Below are 25,989 nucleotides of genomic sequence, written 5' to 3'. Positions count from 1 at the left end.
ATAGCGGCGGCGCGATCTGCGTACCAGACTGCTGCGTACGACAGCTGCCCACATCGGTTGCGCCGAGGGCGCCATTTGAACGTAGCGGCGTACACACGCGGCGGCTTGGAGCCAGCACGGCCGCCTCGATCACGCGCGCACCTATGCGCGCACGGCGGGGCAAGCCGCCTCGATCACGCGCGCACGGCGAGGCTTGCCCCCGCCGTGCGCGCGTGATCGAGGCGGCCGGGGAGCCAGTTGGAGTGCTTTGTCGGTGCTGAGCCACACATCATGTGCATTGCGGACTTCGTTGGCGGTGATGACAGCACCGGAACAGTGGCGGAGTTAACAGACGTGGATATCGCGGCAGAAGTGACTGCTGAGCGGCCAAACGAAGACGCTGCCGAGGCTGATCCAGCAAGCGCTGATGTTGCCCCGCTCCCGACTGCAACTGAGGCTGTAGCTGCTTTGGCCGTTGTACGCCGCTACTGCGGCGCAATAGAAGGCACTGGACTGTCCCTCGTGGACCGTTTGGACTATGTTGAGGACGCCGTGGTCAAGCACGCGGTTGCCAATATAAAGCAGGCTACGCTGCTTCAGTACTTTCAGCGAACAAAATAAATACTTTGTTTGAAGCTTCATGTGAGTATCTATTGCGCCACGATTGGTTCATTGATTGATTTGCGCTAGTTTTTGACGCGTTTTCTACGTGATTTTATATATCAAATTCCGGCCATATCGAACTATTTTGCGATCACCGCGCTGTTCGATATATCGAGGTTCGACTGTAATTGGTTTAGATCTTCATACACACTTGCATGCTTTCCATACACACTGGTTTTGTCGCCGTTCCCTCTGTCTGCATCGCATATGGCAATTGTTTTGTTCGGTTCTGTCGACCTGGATGAACCTTGTTCAGTAAACTTCGTAAGGTCCCGGGCGGCGCACAGGCATCTCTATGGGTCTAAAATTTTTCTATTTTGGTCCTAAAATTGGCTTTCGTCAGATAATTCGAACTTGACTCAACACTCGGCGCGCATTCGCCTGGCCTCTATAGTAGTGTCCCCGATAGCGATCTGTTTAGTGGCAGCATCTGTTCTGGCAGAGCTTAGGTGGCAGTGAATATGTTAAGAACATGTAATCTTCTGTTGAAAACACCCATTTTCTGCGTGCCCTAGGAAGATTTTCACGCAATAACCGTAGCTCACAATGTCTGATTACTGTATTTATTTGATTCTAATGTGCACCTTTCTTTTTTTTCTAATAGAATTGGGCGGAAAATTGCCTGCACGGTGCAGTTGGGCATGAAACCAAAACCGCCTTTGCAATGGTTGCTTGCTTTACCGCATAACAATGACGTATTGCGGCGGAACCGAGCTTAAAAATATAGTGTGGCGAAGCTGACTTTAGGCAACCGGCCGCCTTTGTGCAACAGTTTTTCTTGCTAAAAATCGGGTGCGAGTTATATTTCTGCTCGGTTTAGGAGCTTTAATGTCGTCCCTATGCTAGCTTTCTACTTAGGACACATAGAAAATGGGCGCGTGTTTGATTCGGAGGTGTGTTAGACTAGAGCAAATACTGCCAAATGAATCAGCGGTTGTGTTTTGAAATTTTTTCTTCATGTTGTTCAGTTATATCAGTTATGCTGGTTTTGTCAAGGTCGAATAAACTGAAGTTGACTGTACCAACAGACTGTGCGCCATGGAACATTTGAGGCACTGACCTCAACCGGGTCTTTTTTTAACATAACAGATCGTATTCAAAAAACTGAGTGGTAGATACTCGATTTGTGAATTAAATTATCCCAACATTCACGATTCGATTTGTATTCGTATTATTCAAGTATTTGCACACATCTACTTTTTAGGGTTAATTTGTGGTAGCTTTATGTCACTTGCCTACATGGCTCACTTTTGTGCTTTACAGTCAGAACTTATGCAAGGCGAGGCAAAAATGTTTAACAGATTTGCTCTCTTTGTAGGTTTTTATGACTCGTTTATTCTGCTGATGGACTTCAACAGTCTGTACCCATCCATCATTCAAGAGTACAACATTTGTTTCACAACTGTTAGCGTTTCTGGCAGTGATGAGTCAAAGGTTCGTGGATTTGAACAGCATATACTCATAAGAAAAAGCAAGATGATAGCCGATCACAAAGTATTTTGTATTTTTGGCTGACTCGCTTGCAGGATGAAGATTACATTCCTAAATTGCCTAGCCCTACTTTGGAACAGGGCATACTACCTTCTGAAATTCGAAAGCTTGTTGAGAGAAGAAAGCAAGTCAAGTCATTAATGAAGGGTGCTGAGGGCGACTCTGAGTTATACCAGCAGGTGAGTTACATTACTAACAACAAATGACTACTTGGGGTAGTCTATTCACTGCCTACTATGCAGTATGTGCATTAAAATCTACTAACAGTTTAAATTTTTCCTGCTCTGACATTCCCTACAAATTAAGGAAGAATTTGCATATATAATATCTTGTTGCTGATAAAGCTGCCACTATGCATTGGTGCATAATAGCAATGGCTAAGGCATTTTGCTACGGGTAAAGGGCCAAAGCTTTGATCCCGCATTGCATAGGCCAAGTTTCTGTGGTGCCAGTATGTAGCATTACTGTACTAAAAGGTTGGCCCTAAAGTTTGGCTCATAGGACCCCAAATGATAAACATTGATAATAAGCATACTAGTATTAGATTTGGAACATCAACCCTTTAGCCATTCCTGCGTCTTTAGAAACTCATTGTCTAATCCTACTTCAAATCCCTTTCCCATGAGATCGGCCATGCCAACTAGATGAGTATGAGTGAGTTCTGCTTCTCCATATGAGGGATCAAAAGTTGCAACCATTTACTTGAGTCATATTATAACATTGGCTGCTTATGTCATTGGTCACTGTGTATGTTGCACATAAGCATTATGTCATTGTACCACACTCTCATAAACCCACTGTTCCTAAATGTATGAAAATGTGCTCAAGGTTTTTGCAGCTGTGGTGGAGTAAATCGCTTGAGCCTATACATGTCCATGAGTTTCTTTCTTTTATTGTGTCATTGATCATTAATACTGCACAAATAAAGGCCCCACATACTCGCATGATTGTAAATACCAAGGTTGTAAATATTCTATCACCACCATATACTTGCCATAAATTGCTGGTAGATTTATATTGCTTCTGGTGCTTTTCTCTCCCTCGCTTTCTCTTGGTAACTCTACTACTTTGGGTTATTACATAGTACTTTCAGTCGCGACTTTATTATGCTGAAGGCTTGAACAGTGAAATTATCTTTCTCTTTTAGTATGACATCAGGCAGAAGGCATTAAAGTTGACAGCGAACAGCATGTATGGATGTCTGGGGTTCTCAAACTCTCGTTTCTACGCAAAGCCTCTGGCAGCGCTCATCACAAGCAGAGGCAGGGAGGTTAGTTTTTATTCTCCCAGCATTGCTTAACGGTATACGAGAGCAGCACATAAAATGCCATCCTTCCTTCTCTTTTTCCAGATCCTGATGCAGTCCAAAGAACTTGTTGAAAAGGTTACTTCCCCTGTTTTTTCGTTTTAAAAGCGATGCTTTTCTTTGCAAACCTTACCAGGATTCGTCACTGCGGCTATGGCGTGGCCCTTTCCGAATAGGACAACCAATCACAGCGGAGTACGGTGTACGCACGCCGCTAGGTTCCTAGCAACACAGCCAGATGGCGCTCACATCTACGGCAGCACCAGGGCCAGCCATGTGGCGGCAAGAAAAAAAAAAGAATGAGAAAGCCCGCCTTCGCACATCCGCAGCTGCTCAGTAATCGTTTCTTGTGGATAGAACGGATTCGAATCGCGTTATGTATGTTCACACATGCTGCCTCTGAAACCGTGATGCATTCAAGCCGTTCATCGTACTCACTAGTAGTCAGCAACTCTGCTTAACAAAAGGCACGGTATAATTTGCGTGCACTCGCACTTGTGTGTGTGTGTGTGCGTGCATACGCGTGCATGCATTTACTCATGTTTCAACTGTTTATGCACTCATACAAAGATCCGCTGTATATAGATTCCAACTCATTGGATCTGCTGCATGTTGTTTTCTCTCTCTCTCTCTCTCTCTATATATATATATATATATATATATTTTTTTTTTTAAGGAAGGCTTGCACAGCCTTTGTTAAAAGAAACAAGGTCATGCACCCTTAACACACCTGACTCAATCATGCCAAGCTGGCTTCATGTTGCACTTGCACTGCTCAAAAGCTGTCTTTATGTCGCTCATAGTTTCATCTGATCTGTAAAAAGCTACACATCCATGTAATGTCCTTGCTGGACATAGATTGTGCACGATTTGGGCTGCTGCTGGCTCATTGCTGCTAGGCCTATGCGTAGTTAATTCGGGGCTAACCTTTCTGAGTGAAGTGGCTCGTGACACAGTGAATTGAGAGTTACAAGCATGACTGTAACTATAATAGCAAATAATTGAGCCCCTCGGATACACTTGTTCTTTTCACTTACAGAATTTTTAAGAGTGGGAGAAAATAGAGGCATGTTTTCGTATTGCCTTCCAGCTGGCCAGTGAGAGTACAGACACATTTTAAGATTTGTAAGACAAGGTGCTCAGAGTAGAATTATCCAATTAGTTGAGCAGTTCAGAGACAACTGCTTAGCTTTTCGTAGATCTTGTGTACCTCTGATGAGCCAGACTTGTGATGAAGCAAGCAGATTACCTTGGTATCCTCATGTTTATGTTGAAGTGAGTATTCTCTCTATGACAAGCATTGAAGCCAAGCTGTGCTACCATTTGTCAGCGCAGCTGAGTTTGCGGACCCTCTACTGCCTGACAATGCTGCTAATGCGCAAGCCACCATGTAGTGTAGCAGATGATGACAATGTTTTTGCCATGTACTTCATGCATCGAGGTTGACAATGCAGAGCCTTGTGTGGGGGTTCTCACCAATATATATAGATTCATTTCTAAAGCCCCTACAACAACAGTAATAGAAAAAAAGGACGTGCTGGATAAAGGTACAATTTTGAGGCACCACAATAAGAAAATGAACTAGATCACCTTTCTGCAGTCTATGTCATGTTTGTGCATGCACATTTTAATGTTAGAGTTTCCAACTAACTAGCTCCTTTAATCAAACTGCAGCAGATTTGTTCTTACAGGCAGGAAAATTACATGACACTTCTTTTCACATCGATTGTATCCAACAAAGAGCAACACACTTTTTCCGGCATGCACAATGCTTCAACTAGAAAGTGAGTGGGTGCTAGGTGCAGTGCTGAGCAGCATTGCTGGCATGGCCTAATAAAAATTTAGTCAAACTGAAAGCTTTACGAGTTTGCGCATTTTCGCACTAAAATTTAGTAGTGGGACAACATAAGGATAAAGAAATACTCGTAAACTGACAGTACATGAGCTGTGAGAACAGCTTACGTACTTATGTGATACTTATGTGATATGGTTTACAACTTTATTGTAGATGGGCTTTGAGGTCATCTATGGAGACACTGATTCTATCATGATCAACACCAATTCAAGAGACATTAAAGAGGTCACAAAAATGGGAAACAAGGTGAGATGTGTGGCACAGCATGAGCTGCATAACTTGCTAAAACAATATCTGTTATGATGTACTGTACTGTGTCATAAGCATGTTATAGATCATTGCTGCGCATTCTCTTTTTCATTTTGCTTTTCATTTTACTGTTTTAGGATTTGTATCTGTGTTACAGATAACGATTTCACCATCCTTTAGCAGATCACTGAAATGCTTTTGTTAGGAAAAATGTTGATTTAACTTGCTTTCCTCTTTATTGCACTCTCCTCTGTACTATTCCTATTTTTATCACTTTCTCTTTTACAGTGGAGCGTTATGTGTCCACCCTCCCATACATTTTTCAATGTCCATGCCTCAAAACTCGCGCGCCCTCTATGAAGAGGCAAGGCAAACCAGTAAGGCATGTGCTGCCACCTAGCTTAGCAAGAGGGAAGCTAAGAAACCACCCAATACATAGTTTCATGCAATAATTACTAGAGGGAACTCTGACGCTAGTGTCTACGGGAGCTGCAATAAGGGTGGTTCAGCCAGCATGGGAATTATAGGAAGTGCATGCATTGGCCTAAACTTCGTGCTTCTGGCTTTAAATATCTCTTCGACTTTGTAAATTTGTCAGTTTCAACGAAATACTGTGTAATAAATAATTAAACGTCATTAAAATCATCAGCAGGATTCAAACACAGGACCTCTAGCACAGAAGCCCAACATTGAAACCATTTTCCCACAGACGCATGCATCGATAAGCGGCACAGAACGCCCTTATTAATTTTTTGCGGGCAAGCCAACAGCTTGAGACACCTGTGCGTTTCACTTTGGACACCTAGACAGATTGAGCCATTATTAGCAGCCATTGTGCGTGTTCACAGAGTATTCTTCACATGCAGAACAGAAAAGTCCCAAAATAAGTAAACTTTTACACTCAGTGGTGTGCTTTGTCTTCTTTTACAGCTCCGCTGGCAGCCCACATTCACAGAGTGAAATGGCTACAATTTTTTTATACACCTTGCTTCTCTTGATTGCTTTAGCTCTAAATAGAAGGCATTTGGTTTTTTTCAAAGACTCTCATTAATTAAAATTGATCATTGAGTTTTGCATGCTCTCACAGTGATTCTGTGCCTTTGAAGAGCTTCATTATGCAAGAAAATAAATATCAAATTGTTAAATATTCAACTCTTATAGTTTGTTTTCTGTGCATTTGTTGATATCATTTGCCAGTGTTTTCCTAACGGACGCCATGGTGATGTGTTTACTGCAGCATGCTAGTAACAGCTGCCTGTCGCATCTCGTGCAGATCAAGGCAGAAATAAATAGGTTCTACAAGCAGCTCGAAATTGACATTGATGGCATCTTCAAGTCGATGTTGCTTTTGAAAAAAAAGAAGTATGCGGCAGTGTGTGTCACATTTGGACCCAACAATGTGCCTCTTGAAACCAAGCAGCTGAAGGGACTGGATGTGGTACGACGTGATTGGTCAGAAGTAGCCAGAAAGACCGGCCAGTAAGACTTCTGTACTTTACATGTGCCTGCTTGTTTCTTCATACTTGCAACCAAAAATTATCTACTGCTTTGATTTGGTCCCGGAGTTTTAATTCTCTGCTATTGTGGTTCATGTAAATTCATAGCAAATCCTCTGCTGTGGTTCACTTTCAGAAGACAAACCGTGTTTAGTGTATTGATGAGATGCAGCACCACTGCAACCTTTTAACTTTATTTTAATTTAACTTTTAATTTTATGCTTATGGCACAGCATGTACAGATCAGTGTTAGGTTTCTCAGTATAACCTGCTTTTACATGTCTTTAACTTGGAAATCTGCATAAAAGCTTAAGGCAATTACTGTGGCTCAATTATAGCTTTAATTTCTTGTTTGTGCATATGTGTATGTTTGTTTTATTATGTTTGATGCTCTTTGAATGGTACCTAGCTGAATAGTACATAGCTGCATAAGCTTTCTTGGAGAGTTGGAGGATTGGGAATGTAGGTGTGCACACAATATTGGCCACATCCTTCAAAAACATCTCTCTTGTTAACTCGAACTGGGGCTCACGACATAGCAAAGCTGAACCTGCAGCATGTAAATTGTCACACTCATTTGCATACAGTCAAATCTCAATAATGTGATCACAGGTGATCTGGTTTTCAATACGGTACAAATTATTTGAAAAATTCCCGGCCAAAACGCAGTTAGTACAATGCATTGTGTTTCCAGATGACTCGAATGCCCTACCTAATTGAGATGGATGACGCAAACTTCTGAAGCGTTGAGAGACCTTTCAGAGTAGGAGGAGTGCAGCCATTGTATGCAGTTGCAAAGTTTGCGTATGACATCTTGGTCTCCCATGATCCTTGCAAAGAGACAAGCGTATCCGAAAAGCAAGTACTGCAGCATGCAGCGGATGATGGCATGTAGCTGAAGGAACCAGCACAGAGTACCATATAATCCAAAAGTGACTGCTTGGCGACATTGAGGAAATTAAGGTCCAAACAGCCATCAAGGACATTCCTATTTTCACCTTGTTGTCTTGTTACTTGTTGTCTTCACTTTAGCGCAGTGATTGTGGTCAGCTTTTGATCACACAAATGTTGAAATATACGAATATCTTTCGAGGCCCTGGGAAATATGTATCATTGAGATGCATGCAAGCACAAGGGCATTAAAGCCACGGCTCATCCTGACCGCCTTCATTTTAATTATTGCTTTTAGAAAATTAAAAATTAAAAAAAATCGTGATATTATCAGAGAGTTGTAAATAGAGGCTACTCGCTGTCTTAGTTATGCAGTTTGTTCAAAGTTTGCGCACAACACAGGGAATATTTTATTTCTAATCGAACACCAGGCACTGATGCGTAGACGTTGGGGCTAAACTAAACAATACTCTTATTTCCCCATGTTCTGAACCGTGCTTCTCATTCTTTCCAGGTTTGTCATCGACCAAATCTTGTCAGAGAGCTTGCGGGAAGAAATCATAGATAAGATTAACACTTTCCTAATGCAGCTTGCTACCAAGATTCAAGAGAACTCGCTTCCATTGTCAGATTACTGCATCACAAAGGTAAGTTTGATTCAGCTTTCTACCAGGCCTACAGTTTAAACCAGAATGCAAGACATCGTGATGATGCGTATTGGTGATAATTATTGTCTGGCACATGCACTAAAGCATGAAGCTTTTTCTGATTGCATGCAAAGCTTTCGTTTTGCATTTAGGTTTGCCAACTGTCCCAAGTTTAGTGGGACAATCCCGACTTTTGGGAAAATGTCCCAAGTCCCAACTTGACCCAGTCAGGACAGCCAAATGTCCAGATTCTTGCTCTTTTTCTGATGAATAACAATCGATGAACCAGGTTTTCTTGTTATACAGTGAAACCTCGTTAAGTCGTAGGTGACTGGAGCTCGGAAAAAGTACACACTAAACAGTAGTACTGCTTAACCCTTTGAGGGTCGATTTTTTTTGCCATATGCGACTGCCCACGGTTGATTTTTTTTAATTGCAGGTTCCAATTCTTCCTAGGGACTTATTTTGAAAAAATATTACTGCAATTTTTCTAGGGTGACCGTAGAGTGAGAAAAAATATCTTTCATTGGTATATACGTACTATTCATTCATGAATAACAAGAATAAAAAAGGAAATAAACTTATAAGAATTAAAAATTTGATGCATTTCTGTACACATAGTTCAAGGCCTTGAAAATGCGCACATGAAAATATTTCGCAAGACTCAAATGTTCCTGCTCTTACACTAATATGTACATCCATAGCGTAATCTAACTGCGTAGGTGCACGCACTCAAGAACAATGTGTTGTTGTGTGCGTGTCAAAGAAGCACAACGTGTGACAATCTTCCGTTAATATTCATCTTATTGCCAACCAGAGGCAATTAGTTTTCGCGAGAGTAAAAAAAAAAGAAAAAACAAGCAACGGAAATGCATGCACGGCGGCATCCTTCCTATGCGCACCCCTGTGAGCACTAAACGAGCGAGAAAGAGGCGGTCACCCTTTGAGCAATTAGTAACGAGATAGCCACGAGTTTTGCGAGCACAAGAAGCCGAAACCGCCCGCGGAACAAAACCCGAACAGCCGCCCGCCCGCGCGTGCGCCAATGCGCCAGCGGTATTATATAGACATGCGGGAGCAAACTAGCGCTAGAGCAAACCATGCAACGGAAACCGAGAAAGGGAGGTGCGCGAAGAAAATTCCCTGTACAGTATTCCCACATAGTGGCAGCACATGACAGAAAAGAAAAAGTTAGGAAATGGGCACACTTTTTAAACGTACAGACGGCGCCATAAATATACGGCATCAACCATTTTTGGACTTGTTCACGGCGCCAAGTGTTCGCATATGGCGAAAAAAATCGACAGGGTTAATGAGCCATTTGATGCTCTTACATAAAAAAAAGTGAGCTGCTTAGCACACTGGCCTTTGTGCTACACACCCCGGTGTCCGCAAAGACATGCCCCACATGGCATGTGTTTGTCGCATTGCCTCGGAAAAAGACGGCAAAAAAATAATAACGCAAGCTGCTTTGCCACACCCGCCTTTGCGCAGACATGCCATGTGGGGTGTGCAGCACGGACGAATGTGGCAAAGTGGCTCGCATTTTCTTTTTTCCTGTTTCCACATTCCTTTTATTTTTGGCACAGACACCAAGCAGCCAGATTTAATTGTTATAGCTAATATGGCGGCTTGGAAAAATTGTATCAAGTGGTTTATTTTACAAGAGAACACACACACACACAAGAGTTCAGGGTAGTGTAGCTGCTCATTGTTGCATTTGAGTATTAAAACCGTAATGCTATTAGTGCGTTCCACTGTGCTTCTCTCTGTCTGGCTAAAATGTTTGAGTGTTTAACCCCTGGCTTTGTTTCGTGCAACCCAGTTATAACAATATCAGTTATAACAATGAGATTTTCTTGGCACTTGAATATTGTAGCTTAGACTGTACCTGTATAATAGCCACGATAGACAAACAACTATTTAATCTTTCTTGTTGTAAATTGCCACATGGTATGAAGAACAATGTTGTGCAACTTTGTCGCACGTACAGATTGGTTGCTCCTGGCCCTAACAAGATTGGTCTTTGGCAGCCATCCCGCCTACATCCACCTGAGAGTTGGCAACTGTAGTTAAATTCCTTCCAAAATAATTTCTTCACTGCAGTGTGCACAGAGTTAAAATTGGCATATTGTCCAAGACTGCAGCAGTTTTGCGTACACTAGAACACACTGCTTCCCATGAGGCATTGATCTAGGATGGCCAAGAAGCTAGCTGCATCTGTTACTTTTTTTACATAGCACCCAAGACTGTCTCAATATAGTCCTGACTCATCATTGTAGTTCACTGACTATGCCGTTCTGCTGCTGAACATGAGATAGGCTTGATTTCCAGCTTGGTCAGAGTACAAAATTACTCTTGTACTAAATTTTGGTGTATAATTAAGGACCCTATATATTCAAGATTAATCCTTTGACCCTCGCATTACACTGTGTCTCATAGTCAAACTGTCACTCTCCTTTGCTTTTATGTACAGTGCAGCTGTGTCTAATCTTTGCATGATACGCATTTGCAGCAATGTTTACTTGTGCATGGTTAAATGCAGATCTATAATGTTCATCATATCAGGTTATGAAAAGATTAATTATAACTGAGGTTTATTGGGCAGTAAGATCTCACCCATCTTTAGAGTAGATAGCTCCCATGTGTACACATTGTTGGCTTGTGCTCAAACAGCAGTAGAATTTTCTGCACTAAAAGAATATACCTTATTTACTCGAATCTAGGCCAGCCCCAATTCTACGCCAACCCCAGAAAGTCCAAAGCCAGAAAAAGAAAAGGTTATCTGTAATATGTGCCGAACCAAAAAAAAAAAGGACAGCATTCACAACAATGAAAACCACATTTATTGAATTTGAGCATGCCTATCTCATTCTACATCATCAGTGCCATTGCGGTGTGATAAATGCCATCCTCGTTTCGGTGCACATAGAAAGCATCTCCTGCTGCCTCCTTCAACGACTGACTCTTTTCTCATTGATGCCGAAGTCCCGCCCGGCTTGAACGCTTTACAATGCCTCTGCGACTAGCACAACTTTTGTTTGAAAGCAGCACTATAGTGGCATCGCCTATTTGGTGCCATTACAATAACACCATACCGCAAGCTGATATGACACAGGCACACAGGTCAAAATGGCAACGTCACTCACATACCTCAGTTGGCTACTGCACCACATTGCACCACATTTATCAATTTCAATTAAAAACTGTTAGATAAAAATCTAAGCTGACCCTAGAGTTTTGTATATGATTATCTGAAAAAATATCTATCGGCCTAGATTCGAATAAGTATGGTAAATTCTTGCCGATGAGTTTACAGAATCGATACTTAAAAGATGACTATTCTGTGATAATGTGTACCTCCACTACAGTGCCCAGTATGCCTCTTTGCTTTTTCAGCACTTCTCCAATGAAAAAACTGCCATTAGGGTTTCCTCCTTTCCATGTCTCGATTGCAGTCTTCAGAATCGCCTACTATTTCTACATTGTCATTGCCGAAAAAAAAAAAAAGAAAAGCGGCTCATTCACAATTGGAATTTTCATTCCATGATTTGTGAAAGTAGTTGCCACTGTTTTGATGCACATGAGGGATCCTCAAGAACAGAGTTTTGTTTGATTCACATGTAGATTATTTGTCCGAGTTATCTAGGTATTTATACTTCAATCAATCAATCAAAGCTTTATTTCCAACGACAGTTGGGGGTCCCTTAGGCGATAGACAGGGTGAGCACTGGTCTAGTCTTCCTTCTTATGTCCTAGTTCTTTGCGCTTGAAGTCAAGTATGAACACTTGCAAACTCGTCCAAATTTCAGTTCTTGTATCTATCTATTGTGAGGTACAAATGCAACAAAATGAATTTTCTAGCAAGCGCAGCATAAAGGCTTTTGCATTTTGGCTTCATGTAGCACCTTGATCATGCACAAAAATTGAGTGCGTTCCCTCACCTTGTCTGGAATTTTCTTTGCACAAAAGAAAGGAGCTTTTATTCTGGAAACCCTTTGCTAGTAGTAGTGTGCGAAGTTCTGCTAAGGTTTCTTCCCCCTTCCTATATGTTTTTACATGTGAATAGCAGCGTCACCACCTTTTTCTCTTCCTTTAGCAACTCACCAAAAACCCCGAGGACTACCCAGACAAGAAAAACTTGTGCCATGTCCAAGTTGCTCTGCGGCTCAACAGCAAAGGCGGCAAGAAGCTGCGCCATGGTGACACCGTCACCTACATCATATGCAATGTAAGCAGGCAAACTTTTCCCAACTTCATTTTCTCTTTGTTCTATCTTCCCCTTTATTTCTCGCTTTTTTCTTCTCGCTCATTACTTCTTTGCTGTGGGCTTTGGCATCAGATAAGCTTTGTAGACAACTGTCGGAGATAAAAGCAATGTAGTCAACTGAACGAAGTACATCACTTCTCTCTCCTCGAATTCTGCTGTGTTTTGCATGTACTGCAGTCCAGACCCTTACACCATAACCTCAGATTGTCATAGACCCCATAAAAATGCTGACAAGGCACAAATCCCTGAGCGCTAGCACCTGTGCCCTTACGGGAAATCTTTCATTTCGTTTACACTTAGCTGCTTCAATTTCTTACACTGAACACAGAATGATTTTGTTACGCTAAGAGGATGTGACCTTTTTCTTCACCTTTCGTCACAGCGACCCCAAAGTTGAATTTAATTTTTGTCCACACTTCATCAAATGCAGTTATCGCATGGACTTCGGGACACGTGACTTCCATACATGGCAATTGCTTCGAAATATTTTATTCAAAATTCGAATATCTGCTACTCTATGCTTGGAGCATTTGGTATAGTATTTGATGAAGAGACCCACACAGTGCTATGTGTCACACACGCTGCATAGCCCCTCGTGCTCGATGCCGTGAAAACGAGCATCTCACATCGTTTTTTATTGTTGTTTTTTTCCCCTGCACAAAAGGAGCGCCAAGCATGCTGTTGGCGTACCACCCCAGCTGACATGGTCATAGATAGTCTTTGTTTCTGCGAGCACATCTGCCCAATGCAGGGAGCGCCCCAACACTTCAATGTGCAAAACGACCAGGTACAATGGTACAAGGTTCTATGGGTGCAAGGTTCAACCAAGCCAACTGGACTGATCAAAACGATAACGTGACACAGACAGAGGAAATAGCAGGGGTGGGAATACTTCACCAATTGGCCAAAATTGTGCTGAAAGCGGAAAAACGATCGAAATTGTCCTCGTTGCACGAGTACAGCTCTGGCTTTGGCAGGTGTCTGCAAAAGATCACTGGTGTGGTGCAGAGCATTGTGTCATTGGTCAGGGAGCGCATGTGAAAGTAACTTTCGTATTCTGGCCACCTGTGGGTGTGAACAGCCAGACCCAATTAAGCCCCATGAATAAAACTAAAAGGAGTGACTTTCTTCTGTCTTGCTGCTCGAGCCAGTGCGCAAGGGAAGGCATAGAGGTCTGGTGCTTATCCGCACCTCACTGTTGGTTGTGCTGGCGTTGTTACCATGCGCAAGCACCTGCACCTTTTGTTTTCTTGGGTGTCTTCTCTCTCTCCCTTTCTTTTCTTTTTAACTTTTGCCGGCGCGATGACAGCTGCCCTTGATTGCAGTGCGCAGGCCCATGATCTCGGCAGTCACAAACCTTGAAATCGCGTCGATCGCATTGCTGCGCAGCATGATCGCCACAGTCAAAAACTGCATACTGAATGGCAAGGGAAGGCATGTGCGGCAAAAGTACCCGTGTAATGAGAGGGCAAGAGAGGAGGAAATGTCACTCGCTTTACTTATTGAGGGGGCGCACTCCCAATCACTCATTGTCGAATCCTGATGTCTAAGTGCTTCCAGTAGTGAGCCTAGTGAGTTGCGAAGCGAAAACAGACACATGCAGAATCTTGGTTTGAGCTAGTTGACGCTGTCACATTACCAAGAAACGTCTTTGAGTAAACCTTTGTGGAATTCTCTAACCCTAGCTTTTTTCACAACTTCCGATGGAAATTCCTCAGTCATTTAGCTTGCACTTCGTGCAAAAATGCTTAGAAAATTCCATTAGGCAGCCCTTCAATGCTTCTTTAATGCTACAGACTGCGAGACTTTGCGACTGTTACCCTACTTAATCAAAATGATCCACTAAATTAAAATTGGCATTCTCCTTCTCCGCACTGCTCCAAAATCAGAATTTGCATGCTCCAATCTGCTGCAAAGTGAAATTTCCTCTGCTCCAAATATTGCTACAAAATTACTTTGGGCATTCCCACCCCTGAAATGACAGCAAAGACAGCGCATGTTCCAGGAAGTGTGAGGGCATGTCCGAAGAACAGGCCAATTAACTGCCATGGAAGGCATGCAGGTCATACATGGCGACAAACTTAATGCCACTTCAGCAGCTGTCTATATAACCCACACAAGTGATCTCAGGTATTTGCTACAGTGAATCCTCGTTAAACCATAGTTGGCCGGAGCTCAGAAAAGGTACATACTAAACGGTAGTACTGTTTAACCGAAATAGTGTGAGATCACCCACTTACCTGTCGAAAACGGAACACGGAGAGAGTGCGATGAAAGGGGAAAAAACATGCAGTATTTATTCACTTCGCTCGACAAAAGTGTTATTTTCGGATCTGCCGCGGCAGCCTAGCTTACTCAAACTTACTGAAGCTGCGTGCCAGCTTTTTAGCCAGCCCCCTCTTCTTGGCAAACACTCGCATGCTAGATTTCTCGTCGGCGTTATGTATTCTCCGTCCACGCGCGCGGTAATGCTGCAGACGTCTCGGGGTGCCTTTTTCATTGCCGGCTGCTGTTCTCGTCGCGACGATTGCACTCATGAGGCTGACGTAACGTGTAGCTTCTTCCAGTGTCGGGCCTGAATCGCCCGTGCTGTCACTTTTCGTGACGTCCTCATCACTGTCGCTAGTCGGCACTTCGGTGACAGAAGCACCGATGGCAAAAAATCGAACCTTGTAGCCGACATCTCTTCGCGATCACAGCAGCGCTGCCGAGCAACTTCTTTTCATTCCAAATGCCACACACCGTAGTCAACAGCAGATCCCTGTCGCGTGCCAGCACCGACTTCTTCGTGTCACTTTCAACAGCAAGAACGATGTCTAATTTTTCTTCTATGCTGAGCACCCAGCATCTTTTTTATCCGAGCTTCGGCATGACGCGAGACCTCGCTTGCACGACGCCACAACGCTCTCTGGCACGGTGCCGAAATTATGTTGATGTTGATGTGGCTTCACGCGCAAATGCACAGGGCGCTTGGAGGCCGTTGTTCCAATCTCTGAGGCTTGTCGTTCGGCCGGGCCACCCGATGGAGACGACGCATCGCTGTGTTTGCACACCGAAAAGGGGAAACTCTACGTTTTAACCGATGCGTCTGCAATAAGCTGGTACGGTTTATGCAGATACAAAACACATTATGTTCAATGGCCGCTGAGTCGGGGATTTGACTTTACTACTTTTAAAACGAAACTACTGTTTAAGCGGGTACGGTTTAACGAGGTTTACTGTACAAGCATTCTGCGACAGCTTGCGGCCCATTACTACACCGGCCAGTGACTAATTTTTGTCACAGCCGCACTGATCAGGCTATCTAAAGTTCCATCTAAAATACTTAGCTCTAGGAGACAAAGGGATAAATCATGGATGACGCATGAAATTCATGGCATCATTAATAAAACGTGCTGCTTATTCGTCTGCTTTCGTGAGGTCAAATCAGTTGCCACCTAAAAAAATCACCATATTTCAGTGTTCTTTCAAGAACAAAATTCATCAAGCCAAAATAACTTTTCATGAAGGTATCGAATTGTCCATAAAAAGTAATAGCGAATCGATTTGGAAATTTATTAAGACTAATCGTAAACAAGAGTTGTGTATGTCACATCTCCTCACAGTGGATGGAACTATTACGAATAATGAACTCAAGGCTGTCGTCCTAAATAATTACTTCAAGTCGGTGTTTCGGTACATTCGCCCAAAGATACTGCTGTTTTGCCAGACGTTAATCAAGTAATGCAACCGATGAATGCAATTACACTCCCTGAAGAAGGAATATTCCTCCTCCTGAGAGCCATAAAGCCCAGCAAAGCAAGTGGTCTAAAAATGATACCGAATCACATTTTGAAGAAATGTACATGCCCCATGAGTCGCCTTCTCCATCGTCTGTTCGCACTTTCGCTGAAAGCGGAAACAGTTCCGGATCAATGTAAAGTGGCAAAGGTAGTACCAGGTCATCAAGAAGGATCTAAAGATAATAAACATTACCACCCGATTTATTTGTTATGCAAAGCATTAAAACTAATAGAGCATATTTTGTATAACAACATAGCTAACCATCTCAGTGAGCACAGGTATGTTTTCCAGAACCAGCACAGATTTTGCCAGGGCTTTCTCCTGTGACACACAACTGGTTGAATTCCACTTTGATCATGTGTCTGCACCCAACAAGGATTGGGGCTGGATTGCATATTCTTAGACTTCGGAAAAGTGTTCGACCAAATCAGTTATTGCTGCTTATCCTACAAACCAGGACACCTTGGTCTTCCTGAAATGTGTTTAAATGGCTGGAAAATTACCTTTCTTCTCGTAGTCAGCTTCCCATTGTTAATGGTTCGAAATCGTCATCAGTTCCTGTCATGTCTGGCGTACCGCAGGGATCGGTGTTAGGCCCTGTGATATCTTTAGTTTTCATCAATGCCATATCAAAAGGAATTACTTCGAAAATCCAGTTGTGTGCCGATGACTGCGTTGTTTACTGCCCAATTAACACGCCAGCTTATATAAAAATTCTTCGATCTGATCTGAACAAAATTTCTGAGTGGTGTAGTGCCTGGCACATGGCTCTAAACACAACTAAATGCAATTACATTCATTTCTCGAATGAAAAGCTAGACCAAGCTCCTATGTTATCAACAATGTCAGTCTACCTTATGTAAAAGAGGCAAAGTACCTTGGTGCATACAATGAACTCTCGTTAAGACGAGCTCGTTTAAGCCGAATTTTTGCATATAACGTACAACATGGGAACGGTTGTTTGTTTTTCCATAGACTCAATGCAAAAAAATCTGCTTAAGAAGAACCACCTCAGGACGTGCTCTTCAGTTAATGGTGGTTTCTGAGAAACCTGTATGGATTTCCTTTGCAGCTTCATGCCACAATCAGGTGGATGACAGTTCTTCCCTGTCATGAATCTGTTCGCTTGCGGGCTTCCGCAGAACTGTTCTGCCATAGCCTAGCAGTGTTCTGCAAAGTCAAATAAGGAACACCTTTTCTTCATATGCCTGTATTTCACTCCTATTGATGTTTACCAAGCTGCTCCAAAATTCATATTTACCGCACCAAAACGGGCAATTCGTGCTCCAAACCTGCTCCAAAGTGCCAAATTTGCTGCTATAAGAGCTGCCCCGAAACTTCCTTGGCCGCTTCCATCCCTGAACCTACACTTTTCTCTTTTTCTTGTACACAGGATGGAAGCCAACTGCCTGCCTCACAGAGGGCTTACCATCCAGAAGAGTTGAAGACTAACGACAACCTTTCAATTGGTTAGTCTTGTCCTATTTGCCTCCGCTATGTACATTATATGCAATGGAATGCAAACAGTCCTAGTAATGAAAAGGGGAAAAAGAAAGTAATCAGTTCTCTTGCCTGCCTTTCAGATAAGCACTATTACTTGTCTCAACAAATCCATCCAGTTGTGGCCCGGATATGTGCTCCCATTGAGGGAACAGATGCTGCCATGATAGCAGAGGTCCTTGGTAGGTGTCCCATTATCTCTCATTATCCTCTTCATGCGGTCACTTCAAGGCATGTAGCTCATGTTCGTAATGTAAGTGTTGTATCCTTTACGAGGTAGGAAGTGATGAAATAATAGTACCTGAATTATATCTGCACCTACTTAGTACCATGACCTGAAGACCTAACGCTTACACTGTGTTGTGGGTTGTAGTAAAATGCCCTCGTTTTTCTGCACTGAAGCAGATCAAGTGGAGAAGTGTCACCCAGCTATGCACTCAGCTTCTGTTAATCTAACCCTTTCAGGGTAGACGTGGTTCATGTTAGCCTATATTCAAACTAAGCAGCTGTTTCAGAAATTACAGTGAAATTAGCTTGTATACTTGACACATCCCATAGCTGTAGTTCACTAGAGCACTTGAGCTCAAAAACAGACTGTGCAGAATACTCAATGTACACTGCAATATTCAGTAGGCATCGTCTTTGTGTTCAAGGATCTGCCATTTCATTTTTTTTGTCCTGCCTGCACATAGCATCAGTATGCCGGTCAGGCTGCCAAAATCATGCAAATGCTGTTGACAGCATTGAAGGCATTACAATGTGTAAGTTATTATGTGCAAAAGAAGCACTTACAGAATACTGTGTACACACTACACAAGTGCCAGGCATGGTACTGTTATCGTGCACGACCATGCATATATGCACTGTTGTTCTCAGACACGTGCGGCCATTCTTTGTGGATTTCCTTCCAAGGACTCCAATTCTCAACTAACATCTCCATACATATGGCAGGAGGTGTTCATGGATTGTTGCTTGTGCAGGTTCTGCAATGTGAACAGAAAATATCTCCTTCAGCATCTTTTATACAGCTGGCTTAGTCCATAAAGAACTCATCATCAATACCTTTAGTTCACATTATACAATTTCTCATGGGACAAGTTTTACATTGACATAAGCTTTTTCCAAGGCAGAAAAGTGTACAGTAGAAGCTCGTCAATTCGAAATTTCAGATAAGTCGAAGTAGCCGCCGCAGCCTGGCCAACAATGTAATATGCAACAAAGCAATATATAACGCATCCCGCTAATTTACAATGCAATCCGCACCGCCACCGATAATTCGAAGTCCGCGCCATCGTGGATGGAGAGAGTGTCAGTGCGCTGGAGCACGTTGGTAACCTGGCATTGCCGCGCAGCTTCGCTCTGTCCATCTGACGAGACGCTCATTGGAGGGATCGCCCGACGTTTGTGCGCAAGCACAAGTATGAGCGAGTGCGAGAGAGAAAATATGGGGGCTTTTGCTCCTTGTCTTTGCCTAGGTATGACGGCAGAGAACTTCCTTTGCTCGTTTTTGACGCGTTTGACCCTAGGCTAGCCGGGATGCATTTTTACAATTGCTATACACGTGGACAACTTTTCTTGGCTATGAAGCGAAGGCTACAGAAACTAAGCACGCCTCTTTCACCGCTGCTGGAAGTACAAGTCCTGCAATTTCGTTTGCATTTTCTTACGTGGGAAATAGAAAATATTCTTTTTGCTTTTTACAGCACCTGACGTGAAACGATACGTAACATTCACCAGTCAGCTATTGGTATTTTATTGTATGTTTAATTTGCTCTTTCGAGTTTTCGCACACCCGAAACCGTTGCACGATTTGCACATTCATCAAACACAATATGGCGTCCGTTTCTTCTGGTGAGCGTTTGTCGCTTGCTGGCCCACCAATCAACTCCCCTGAGAAGCTGTTGATCAACTTTAGCAACAAAAGACTGTTGAAGCACACAAAAAAAGTGTTTGCAGCGTCTGTGCGGAAACCAAGCAAACCCATCTGGAAATCGCAAACTTCGGCATGTACAAATGAGTGAGCGAGCGAGCTGACTGCTGCACTGGCTCTACCAATGACAGCGTCAGTTGCGCGTCCAACTCTTAACCGTCGCCATACGGCTACTTCGGAGTTCCGACACACGCTGCAATGCTCGCTGTGCAGAACTTGCTACATATCGGATCTGAATAAACAATGATTGATGGTGAGTTAATTGTATCTGCTTTCACTAAAGTAGAGAGGTTGTGTGAGGTTGGCAAAACCAAAACCGTTGCCGAGCGCACCCTGATTACATTGTGTACGAATACAGTCATGGGTAGAAGCTCCGCCCCCGTAGCTTTCACTTCGTAGCCAAGAAAAGTTGTCCGCGGGTATACCGTAAAAACCGGACTATAGGTCGGACCGGAATATAGGTCGATCCCCCAACTAACGAATCCTCAAAATGAAAAAAAAAATATCCTTTTCAATGGCAAAAGTACCGAAAGACATGACACCCTTACCTTGAAACAAATGCGACTTGGGGGGTTGCACAATGGTGACAGTATTTATTTAAATGCTGCTCGCATGTGCACCCGGCCAAGTTTTTAGCGGTTTCGCGCGATCATCGACACGCGTGCTTGTCAACACCTTATTAATGGCGCTGAGCAGCGAAACAAACGAGATACGCGCATGTGTACACATGCCCTTACTTTCGCTATTTCGCCGCTCCGTGCCGTGATGATAAGGTGCTGACAAACACGCGGGTCGATGGTCGCGCGATACTGTTAAAAGTTCGTCGGGTGTACAGTACACAGAAGGGCACGAAGTGCGCAAGCGCTACTCCGAATCAGAGCAACGCCTTTGATCAGAGTCGGATGACGAGTGCTTCTCGCTGCCCAGTCCATAGGCGCGTGCGATCTCTACCGCTTTCAAACGGATGCATTCGGCAGTCACAGGCAGCGATCTTACACGCAGCTCGCGGACGGACTCCGCAACCTTGCCTTCCAGTTCTGCAGTCCACTGCGATCCGGCACGAAATGACGTTTTCTTTTGGTTGCTGCAAGTTGTAATACGTTGCTTTTGCCTCCGCCACTACCGAATGCTCTTTTCGGATACTTAAAGTTCGCGCTGTGCCGCCAGGTTGCCGTGGGCTTCCGCGTACTCAATCGCCTTTTTCTTGAAGGCGACGGTGAATTGACGTCGGCTTCCGCTCCCGCTCATTTTGAAACAAAATGAAAGTGCAGCCTTTAATTAATATAACTTTGCGACAATGGAAACGCAAAATGCCGGTGTCACAGGTGCCACAGCACGGTGTGCCACAGCGTCGTCACGCCGCCATGCTGCTGATGGCGATGGCGAAGGCGGCTGTTTACTTTATCCGCCCATTGTTGCAAGACTTCCGTAGTTTTTCCGCCAATGTCCGGTATATAAGTCGAGGGTCGACTTATCGCGATGGGTTTTTGAAAAAAAGTTCGACCTATATTCCGGTTTTTACTAGTAAAAACAGCGGGGCATGGAACTTTCAGAGGTGCCCGACGTTTCTGCACAGGCGCGAGTAAGAGTGGGTGCGAGTGAAAATATCTGGGGGCTTTTGCTCCTTGAATATCTGACTTTGTCTAGGCACTACATAGAAGTTTCTGTGCTCGTGCTGTATGCATTTATCCACTAGGCATGCCGCATTGCGGAGTGGGGTCGAGTTTGCTTACGCTCTGACGCTGGCTGCCCGCGTGGTGAGGTAATGGGCACGGATGCCCCCTTTGGTGATCGCTGTGGCTGAAGGTACGTCAGACAGACTTTCTGGCGCCTGCGGTGCTAATGCTGAGTAAGTCGTGCTGGATTAAACCTTTCTTGCCCCTTACGGCGCTCTACCTTCAAAAAATTGGCTGCAGTTTAGCTCAGCTAACCCTGGATATGCAAAGCGAAAGCTTGCATATCCAGGTCACAACGCTCAGTGAAGACAGCCCGGCCTTGCTCTCATCCATGGCTAAGCTTGCACCAACTATAAAAAATTCGCAGACAACTTTCTGTGGCAATGAAGAGAAAGCTATGGGGGCAGAGCTTCTGTACATGTGTTACCGCACCAAGTAGTCCGCCAGCGTTTGACAGTGCTTTTGGTTGCTCGGAACAGACACTGAATCAAAGCAGCTTTCACGTGCGATGGTTTTGTATTTGCCCAGACGCAGACGAGAAAAGCTGCAAGTAAGCATTTACATTCAGTGGTGTGTTTTATTTTATTTAAGTGTTGCTGATAAGGCGTTTGTTTTCCCTTCCCCAGCTTAAACTAATGTGGATGAAAACACAGAACTCTTTTCAGAAGCGCTCTCACTTGTACGCGCTTTGCCTCCGTAGCTTTCCCTTCATTGCCGCAGAAAGTTGCCCGCATATAGGCAAGCGCGGCGCTCCTCTTAGCCAGGCGCGCAGCGAGTCACATGGTCAGGTGGCGGCTAGCGCACGCAGCGGAGGCAGTGCTCGGCACGGCGAGTCACGTGATGTGTTGCCAAGGCTACGGCGCAGCTGCGGTCAAATAAAGGTCAAATTGACAGCGGCGGCGAAACTCCGCTCGAAGAGGTTAGTAAAGCTTTCGCTTTAAAAAACATCACTGATTTTTCCAGGGGAGCAGTAGGGGACGTAGTAGAGGCCCGGCCCGCTTTCCTGGTGCAGTATCTTCGCTCTTGGCAGGCTTATGCTGCTGTCCGCGACTTTTCAGGAGCATTTTTGAGTGATCCCCTTTGAGTGAAATAAACGCACAACGCCTTAGCAACTGCAGTTGAATGCGACTTCCTGATGTCACGCCATGAGGATTATTGACTTTGCATCACACCCACGTTAGGTTAGGTTAGCTTAGGTTTATGTTAGGTTTAGGTTACCTTAGGTTAGGTTAGGTTTACACAAAAGACGTTAGGGTGGCGCGGCGCATTGCCATGTGGATTTTTGTCTGCATCTTGGCCACGTTTGGTTAAGTTAACGTTAGGTTAGTGCAAGAGGCATTAGGGTAGCGCGACGTATTCTCATAGTGGTTGCAGGGGCGTCGAGTGTCACCGGCAGCCTTTCAGCCACTTGAATTCAACTGTGGTTGCTAAGGCGCTCTGACTTATAGATTTTCAAGATATGTGACCCGACATCTGCTATGGTCCCTACTGCTCCCACGGAAACATCTGCCGAGCCTCGATGAGCCGGGCGAATAGTGACAGTTATAGAAAGCAGATATTGCCACATGTGATCAGTTTCTGTGGTACGCTTCGAGAACTCGGAGGCCCATGTCATGTACGAAAACTAGAATGGAGTAATGGCGTCTTGAATTATTTTTGCTGCAGCGAACACACACGGTTGCCACGTCAGAGGTCAGGCAGAAGCCGAGAAACTAAACCTGCTTTCTAACCACATACTCTTGCACGCAGAGCGCTGCAGCTTTGCCTGTTGTGTGCCAGATGGTGCTCACTATTTTGCAAACCGTCACAAGAGTCGAGCAAGAACTTGGCAAATGGCCAAGTAAAGAGTGGGAATATATTGAGCTTCTAAGTGTAATAACGACAGAAATACGGAAAGAGAAATAACATATTCGTTGGAAAGGGAAAAAAAACGAAAAGCTTCTGGAACAGGGAGATACGAGAAGCAATTGCCGAATGACAGAAAGCATCCCGAGAGCACAGGCAGGCAAAGAAGGTGCAGTTGCCGCAGGATGAAGTAGCCGCTAAATGGGAAATATACTGGGAGAAAAATTTTATGGTTCAAATACTGGTGCAAACAAAAATAAAAGGTGAAAGTGGACGTTGGTTGTCAGAAATATACGTGAGAAAAAGAAGGCTGCACCGAGAATATTTTGGAACCACATAAAATTATTAGGCAGAAAGTCAACAACAATACAACAACATATCCTAGACGAAGATGGAAACAGACTGGAAGGAGAAGCGGCAATAAATTACATCCGAAAAATAACAGCCGAATCTTTCCAAGGCAATGACGAGGTTGTATTTGAAGAAAAAAAAAACATGAAAGAGACCCAGGTGGAAAAGGAGCTGGTGCTGACAAATTTCAACTGGAAGAAAGCCGAAGAGAAAATTCCTAAGCGCACAGCCACAGGGCTAGACGAGGTTCCCGATAGGTGGATTAATGAACTAGGACCAAAAAGTAAGGAAGCTCTGGTGAAAGCAGTGGAAAAAACTTTAAAAGATAGATGAATACCAGACAGTTGGCAACAAAGTAGAATGAATTTAATTTGTAAAGGTAAGGGGGAGAAAGATAAAATTCACTCGTATAGACCCTTGACCATTACTTCGGTAATTTACAGGCTAGCAATGCAGGCAATCAAATTCAAGCTGCGAGCATGGGCAGAGAATAATGGCATTGTGGGAGAACTTCAGAATGGCTTCAGAATAGGTAGCCGCTTAGATGGTAACTTATTTGTTCTTACTCAGTGTATTGAAATATCAAGAGTAGAAAACAGACCGTGTTATGTGGCCTTTTTAGACATTACAGGAGCCTATGACAACGTAGACCACAACATTTTGTGGGATATTCTGGAAGGGGAAGGCTTAGGTGACGATTGTCTACAGCTTTTGAGAGAGATTTACCTGGAAAATACTGTTTACGTGGGATGGGAAGGGATGAGGAGCGAGGAGAAACAAGGGACTGAGGCTGGGCTGCCCTTTATCCCCGCTGCTGTTTATGATGTACATGGTGAGGATGGAGAGGGCCCTAGAAGGAAGTATTATCCGGTTTAATCTCTCATACAAACAGGTGGGTACAGTAGCAGAGCAGCAGCTTCTAGGTTTATTTTATGCGGATGTCATTGTGTTGCTAGCTATCAAGCAAAGTGATTTGCAACGTCTGGCTAATATCTGTGGACAGGAAGGCAACAATTTAGGTTTTAAATTTGGTGATAGAAAATCAGGTGTTATGGTATTCAATGAAAACAGTGAACAGACAGTGGCAATTCAGGGCCAGGAAATACCCCCAGTAAGGGAATATAAATACCTTGGAATATGGATAAATGAAGGCAATAGATATATGGAAACACAGGAAAAAAACAATGACAGTGAAGGGGAAGAGAAATGGGCAGCCATAATGAAGCACAGAGTGCTATGGGGATAAAACAGGTACGAGGTCCTCCGAGGTATGTGGAAAGGTGTAATGGTTCCATGACTTACTTTTGGAAATGCGGTTGTTTGCTTTAAATCAGGGGTACAGTCAGGACTCGATGGCAACCAAAAGTCAGTGGGATGCCTCCCATTGGGGGCTCACAGGAAGACTACAAATGAAGCTGTGCAGGGAGATATGAGCTGAACAAGTTTTGAAGTGACGGAAGCTCAAAGTAATGTTGATTATGAAGAACGACTGAGGAATATAGAAGAAAGTAAATGGGCTGGGAGGGTGTTAAGGTATTTGTACAGGAAAAACATTGATTCACAGTGAAGGAGAAGAACTAGGAAGCTTACCAGCAAGTATGCGGCCTGTAGGGTGAGCAACACAGCAACAAAGAACGTCAAGCGGAAAGTCAGAAAGGCTTAAATAATCTCATGGGTGGCGGCAATGGAAAAGAAACCTGCCTTGAGTAACTAAAGAGGAAAAAACGAAATCAAGAAAGAAACACCTTATGATAACTCAAAGGGAAGCTCATTACTTTTCGAAGCGAGATCGTGATGCCTTATAACACGCACCTATAAAGTGAGGAATAAGAAGGAAGAAGCATCTGCTTGCTACGGTAAAGCTAGGGAAACGGTGGAGCATGTTTTCTTAGAATGTGAAGATATCTGCCCACCGGTCGATTTAGGCACCACTGGCTTCCTTGAAGCCCTTGGGTTCAGCGAGAGCAAGGGAAAAGTAAACATGTCTTCAATAGGGGAGATTAGTGAGACGCGATTGGAAGATTGGTAGAAGGAAAGTAGGGAAACGACAAAAAACT

General features: G+C 43.8%; 1 protein-coding gene across 1 annotated transcript in view; it reads left to right on the top strand.

Annotated features, from left to right (window-relative positions):
- Positions 1 to 25,989, top strand: part of PolA1 (DNA polymerase alpha catalytic subunit) — a 153,723-nt gene that overhangs the window by 85,605 nt on the left and 42,129 nt on the right. The window contains exons 23-32 of the mRNA XM_050188005.2: positions 1,961 to 2,076; positions 2,169 to 2,312; positions 3,281 to 3,403; positions 3,485 to 3,517; positions 5,448 to 5,540; positions 6,817 to 7,022; positions 8,445 to 8,577; positions 12,677 to 12,808; positions 18,024 to 18,099; positions 18,214 to 18,312. Of these exons, the coding sequence (XP_050043962.1) occupies positions 1,961 to 2,076; positions 2,169 to 2,312; positions 3,281 to 3,403; positions 3,485 to 3,517; positions 5,448 to 5,540; positions 6,817 to 7,022; positions 8,445 to 8,577; positions 12,677 to 12,808; positions 18,024 to 18,099; positions 18,214 to 18,312 (1,155 nt within the window). The remainder of the gene's footprint in view (positions 1 to 1,960; positions 2,077 to 2,168; positions 2,313 to 3,280; positions 3,404 to 3,484; positions 3,518 to 5,447; positions 5,541 to 6,816; positions 7,023 to 8,444; positions 8,578 to 12,676; positions 12,809 to 18,023; positions 18,100 to 18,213; positions 18,313 to 25,989) is intronic.

Source organism: Dermacentor andersoni, chromosome 2, assembly GCF_023375885.2.
Source record: "Dermacentor andersoni chromosome 2, qqDerAnde1_hic_scaffold, whole genome shotgun sequence".
In the NCBI taxonomy this organism is placed as follows: Eukaryota; Metazoa; Arthropoda; class Arachnida; order Ixodida; family Ixodidae; genus Dermacentor; species Dermacentor andersoni.
This window is presented reverse-complemented; position numbering and strand designations above follow the sequence as displayed.